The sequence below is a fragment of the Brassica oleracea genome, chromosome C2, assembly GCF_000695525.1.
Source record: "Brassica oleracea var. oleracea cultivar TO1000 chromosome C2, BOL, whole genome shotgun sequence".
Taxonomy (NCBI): Eukaryota; Viridiplantae; Streptophyta; class Magnoliopsida; order Brassicales; family Brassicaceae; genus Brassica; species Brassica oleracea.
In genome coordinates, this window is record NC_027749.1 from 19476963 (window position 1) to 19483311 (window position 6349).

At 37.3% G+C, this 6349-nt stretch overlaps 1 protein-coding gene across 1 annotated transcript; it reads right to left on the reverse strand.

Annotated features, from left to right (window-relative positions):
• Positions 1-3375: 3375 nt before the first annotated feature.
• LOC106321854 (serine/threonine-protein phosphatase PP2A-5 catalytic subunit) lies at positions 3376-5683 on the reverse strand. The gene is made up of 5 exons (XM_013760087.1): positions 5298-5683; positions 4273-4387; positions 4083-4191; positions 3930-4007; positions 3376-3845 (listed from the first exon to the last, which is right to left on the reverse strand). Exons 1-5 carry the CDS (start codon positions 5548-5550, stop codon positions 3480-3482), a joined length of 921 nt encoding a protein of 306 aa, XP_013615541.1. The 5' UTR covers positions 5551-5683; the 3' UTR covers positions 3376-3479.
• Positions 5684-6349: the final 666 nt, after the last annotated feature.

Here is a 6349-nt window from a genome sequence, read left to right on the forward strand (position 1 = left end):
ATATTACTGATTAAATTTTTAAAATATTTTAAACATGGACATAAATTTTAAAGGGTAAATTTTTTTTTTTTGCCATAATGCCCATAATAGTGTTAAGCCGACCCTGGAAAAAAGCTCCACATTTTTCTATACAAGTTGGGCACTCATAACTCCGAATACCGGTATATTATCTCACAATAAAAGATATTATAAAAATATATTATAAAAAGATATTATAAGTTTATAATTAAATTAATTTCAAGAACCTGATTTCGCTTAAAGATCTTGTATTTCTTCTTATATATGAAGTAAAATATCCACACATTTTCCCAAAAATAAAATAAAATTTCCGGTACTAATTATTGTGGATGTTACTTGAAGGAGACGTGAAGTCAACTTAACAGCCGGCCGCTCTACCGAGCTACTGTGGAACAACATGAGATTTTTGTATGATCTAACGGGGGATTATAAGATATAATTGTTTATATCTCCTTCATAATTATATATTACTTGTAATATAGCTTATTTCCATATGTATAAGTTTTTTATGTCGATAGTATTAAGAATTTATGGTTGTATTTATACCAATATCAAGGTGTTTCAAAGAAACATATACCAAGCTTTGGCATGAAAGAAATGGTTGCAACACAATAATGCTCCTCTATCTTTTGCTAAGATTATTCCAAAAATGGATAAAACAGTGCGATAAGATAATGTACAATTGTGGATTCGGGGGATTAGGTTTTCGAGATCTCCATGACTTCAATATAGCGCTTCTTGCAAAACAAATGTGGAGACTAATTCATTATCCGAACTCTTTATTGGCACATGTTTTAAAAGGAAGGTACTACAATCACACCTCTCCCTTGGAAGATCGGCGAACATATTCACCATCATATGGATGGCGTAGTATCATGGCAACAAAACCTCTACCCATATCGGACGTACGGAAAACAATTGGTACGGGTCGAGATACGAGAGTCTGGAGTGAGTCTTGGGTTCCAGACTTAGTGGCTCGACCACCTAGACCTGCCGACCACATTGTTTACAGATTACCCAAACTTCTTGTTTAGTCCTTTATTAGGAATGATACCAAGGAGTGCAATATATAGATTTTACGGGAATTCTTTCACCCAGATGATATTCTTTTGATACTTGGGCTAAAACCTTCTCGCTCTCTTGCTCCGGATGGATATGTTTGGAACCACACAAAATCAGGAGTGTAGTCAGTTAAAACCAGTTATGACCTACTCCGATCGACCAAGCTGAATCTTACACAGGAAGGAGTTCTAGAACCAAGTATCACGGGCCTTCAAAGCCATGTGTGGAAGATAAAAGCCCCGAGTAAGATGAAGCATTTTTTGTGGAAGACTATCTCGGGATGTGTGGCGACGGCAGAGAAGCTCACTTATAGACACATGGGCACCGATAGGAGTTGTCCTAGATGTGCTGGCCCAGTGGAGTCAATTAATCATCTTCTTCTTAAATGCCCTCAGCCCTACAGGTTTGAACTTTATCGGACTATCCGTCCCTTCTGGGTTACTTCCCGAGTACATTTATATACCAAAACATGATCTTTTTGTTTTGGAAGAGAAAAAAGGTGGTTCCACTGAGACCACAATTTGATACATTCCCATGGATCTATTGGTACATTTGGAAGACGAGAAACGACAAACTCTTTAATGGGAAAGTCGTATCCCCGATTGACACTCTCCAACACGAGTCTCTTGAGGCAGAATGTTGGAGGAAGGCTAACGAAAAGGAGGAAGCAAACGAGGATCATGACGACCCTTCTACTACAGAGGTTGAGACAGTGTCCTCTTGGATACTCCGAATCCCTACCTGTCAAATTGATGCGTCATGGATCAAAAATGACAGTGTCAGTGGCTTAGGGTGGAGTCTTAAGGATCAAATGGGTTATGTATATTTTGGATTACAGGCGTACATCAGGAGCCTCTCAGCTTTGCATGCTGAGATGGAAGGTTTACTTTGGACAACATCATGTATGAGAGACATGAGGATAACCTCGGTACGGTTTGAGTCAGACTACTCGGACCTAGTGGACATGACTATCAACCCGGTAGATTGGCCAACATTCGCGACAGAGATCGAGGTGTTCCAGAGATTACAGGAGGACTTCGAAGATGTGAACCTTTCTCATATTCCTCGGAGTAGGAATGGTCGGGCGGACACGTTAGCAAAAGAAGTAAGGACTAGAGACTATATTTTTCCCATATAAATCAGATCCGACCAAACGAAAGTGCTCTTCAGAAATTGGCTCGTCTGACCACTACTTGATTTAGCTTAGACCGGCATCCGACAAAAAAAAATAGATAATGTACATCCAGTCCTTGGGATACCACCACCACTACGATCTAGGTTAAAACAGATGCATTGTCTTGTAACTCACAGAACTTGTTACCGTCACCTACATTTAACTGTTTACAACAAGGCTCATAAACTAATAATTCTAAGGTTAGTTTCAAAGTTCAAAACTTGTTATTTTGACCAGAGAAAGGTAACCCACATGTCAAAACTTGTCACAATATCCTTACAAAACTTGCAACAATGTGCAGCAGAAATTAGACTCATGGGATGAATAAAAGCGTAGGCCTGGGAATTTAAATGAAAGCCCGCGGGGCCCGCCCCATTTGATCCGCCGCGGGGCGGGTGCGGGTCGAGCGTTTTGAAAAAATCAAGCCGTGGGTGCGGGTGCGGGTTAAGACTATTTTTTGCGGGGCGAGTGCGGGTTGGTGGATTTTGATTTGCGGATACCCGCCAACCCGCAAAATAAAATAAAAATAAAAAAAATCTTTCATTTTTTGAAAAATCCGATTTTTTTAAGAAAAATAATTATTTTTTAAAAAAAATATTTAAATTTTTAAAAAATAATATAAAAAACTACTTATAAATATATTATTTTATAGAAAAACTAATTAAATAATTATTTTTTTAATTAAAAATATAATCCGCGGGACCCGCGGGGCGGGTGCGGGTATTAGTTTATTTCTTTGCAGGTTGAGCGGGTCGAAATTTTAAATAAAAACAAAGAAACGATCCGCTGGTTGGCGGGTCGTGCGGGCGGGTTGATCCGCGAACCTAGGCCTATAAAACCGTAACCAGTATCCCCAAACTGGAGAAAACTAGTGCTCTCTTAGACCGAAACTGTGCAGGCCGTGATGTATGCACAAGATTGGATCCACATCGAATTGAAAAGCTCTTGAATCTCTGGATTCATCTTGTTTTGATCTGAGGTTTTTTGTTTGTTTGTTTAGATCTCAGATACTCAAAAGCTTGTTCAGGTTACCATATGTACCTCCCACAACAGTTGTTTCATTCATAGTCTATATTCTACTTAGGCTTCTTCAATGTTGTTTGGTAATAGAGCGGTTTCAGTGACTTGGACCAGAATCTTTGAACGCTCATATCAGTTTTAACGAACAGAAAATGAAATTACAGAGAAAGGTTAAGAACAGAAGCAAATGTTTTCTTTTTCGTACTTACAAAAAGTAATCTGGAGTCTTACGTGTAGTCTCAGGTTCGACTTGACGTGGAGCTGGATCGAACTGAAGGAAGTTCTGGTCCATGTTCTCGCCTATCTCTAGAATCGCAGCCATGTTGCCGCATCGGTAGCAATAGTTCGGGGCACTGAACACAGTGACAACGTTCTTATCTTGGCACCAATTAAAACCTTCCATGACAAGTTGGTGTGCTCTTGATATCAGACTGAGCCCATTGGTGTGGTTAAACTGAGTAGCGATGTCTGTTCCGAAAGTGTAGCCTGCGCCACGAGGAGATATTCCCCAACCGCATCGATCATCTGGATCGGACCATAACAGATCACACATTGGTCCTTCATGTGGAACCTAAAGAACAAGACAACATATTAGTTTGGTTATGTAATATAAAGTAGCAATTATCAGCTTTTTGTAGGTATGGAAGTTACTTACCTCTTGTATTCGATCTAGAGATCTGATATTGTCAAGTGTATCTAAAGAAGGTGAAAGTCCTCCATGTAAACAGAAAACCTACAGAGAAGTATAATGGATATGTCAAAAACCGTGGAGGGCAGATAAAATATTAAAGGCGTATTAGAAGTAAACCTGACTCTCAATGAGAGCTGTAAGAGGAAGGTAATCAAAAAGGTCAGTGAAGTGCTTCCACACATTAGCGTTTCCATATTTCCTCAAGCATTCATCATAGAATCCATACCTGAAAAAGGTTAAAAGCTAGCTCTATAAGAGTGATTTGAAACAGAAAATGCTTTATTGCATTCGATTACAAAACACTTACACTTGAGTAATTTGCCGGCTTTCGTGGTTCCCTCTAAGGATGGTAAGTCTATCTCTGTATCGAACTTTCAGAGCTACCAAAAGCGAGACTGTCTCCACGGAGTAATACCCTCGATCTTCAAATTAACACAGCAAATAGAAACCATCAAAACACAAATCCTAGTAAACAAACAATCCAAACAAATACTACTCCAACATATTAAATTACACAGAAATGTTATGGTTAAAAGATTATGCAGAAACAGATGACAAAACACACAATAAAATAAACAACACAGAGATTTAACATAGTTCAACCGATTAAATACATCCACATACAAATATAATTTTTTTTTTATTGGAGCCAATTTACAAACATATAGTTTTTTAAAAATCAGCAAATCAAACATAAACGAAATAATGTTATAAAAATCGATCTAGGCTTTAAAAAGAAATCGGTTTAAGCACCCGTCTAAACAATAATCCCTTATAAAAGGTCTAATTACGGTCTGGCATTTCTGGAAAATTGCAAAAAAAAATACTCTCTCTGTTTCTGAAAGTAAGATTTTCTACAGTATGCACGCTTATTAAGAATTTAATAAATGTTTATAATTTAATTTATTTTTTACTTTATTATACACTTTCCAATAACTTTCCACCAATGAAATTTAATCAATTCAAATATTCTCAATTAATGTTCATCAAAAGTATAAAAAAGTACTTTAACAATATAGAAAATCTATCTTTGTGGAACAAGAAAAAAACCTAAAAAACCTAAAACATCTTAGTTTCGGGAACGGAGGTAGTATATATAAGAGTATCTAGCATCATATAGCTGACTGACCCGGGGGCTTAGGCCCAATAAAAGTAGAACACATCAGCCTATATAAGAGTAATCCTATATAGGAGACAAGCTCCCCAGCTGACTAATGCTACCGTATCAGACAACAATCAAAACAAACACTACACCAAGTTACATAGAATGTAATCATCATCATCTCCAACGGTCACAGGTTACTTCATCGATAGAGAGACTAACTGACTGACCTACATAATCGCCCATGAAAAGATAATTGGTGTCAGGAGAAGAGCCACCGATTTTAAAAAGCTCAATCAGATCGTAGAATTGACCGTGGATGTCGCCGCAAACCGTAACCGGACACTTAACCGGTTGAACATTCCACTCCTCCACCAGAATCGCCTTCGCTTGCTCGCAGAGCGTCTTCACCTCCGCCTCGGACAACGCTTTGCACTCCATCAGCTGCTCGATCTGACGATCGATGTCTCCCGTCTCCGGCATCTTCTCTCAGATCTAAGAAATTTGATAAATACTCTCTCTTTGTACTTGGAAAAAAAGCTTTACATCTCCATATGAGCAAATGCGAATTTCGATTTCGTTGGAACTTTGCGTTTTGTGTTTTCTTGTCGTTTGTGTTTATTATTTATTATCTTTGTTAAAAAAAAAAAAAAAAAAAAAACTATGATCGCTTGTAATAACTTTCAAATATACAAAAACTAAAGTCGAGTATCAACAGAAAAAAAAACCTTTTTCGCTAAAAAAAAAAAAAAAAAAAAAAAAAAACTGTAGTCGGAATTAAATAAAATTTCTCCTTAATCCGGCAACCGCGCCGGGTCAAAGTCCAATGTGGCGACTTACACGTGGCTTCCATAAGTAGGCCATATACTCGCTCGTTTCATATGGATTACTTGATGTTAGCCCCATTAGCCCATTTATTAAGACTCGGCCCAATCCGTTGGGAAAATGACCAAATTCCTTTTTAAATTTTAGAATCATATCATTTTCTACACTCTATTTTTCTACTATTCTATAACTAATCCACTAAAATGCATAACCAGTGGCAGAAGATCTAGAAGTTGTTTTGATCCGGAGCGAACATAAAATTTATTCACAAAGTATTTGTATATACATAGGGCATTCTTTAAAAAATTTAAGAAAATACATTGAAATTTTAAAAATTATGGTGGGCAACTGTTAAAATTATGGTGGGCAACTGTCTCAACATTTTTATATGCCCTAAGCAAACTTTTATCAACATATTTTTACATTTACCTAATAATCATATATAAATAAATATATA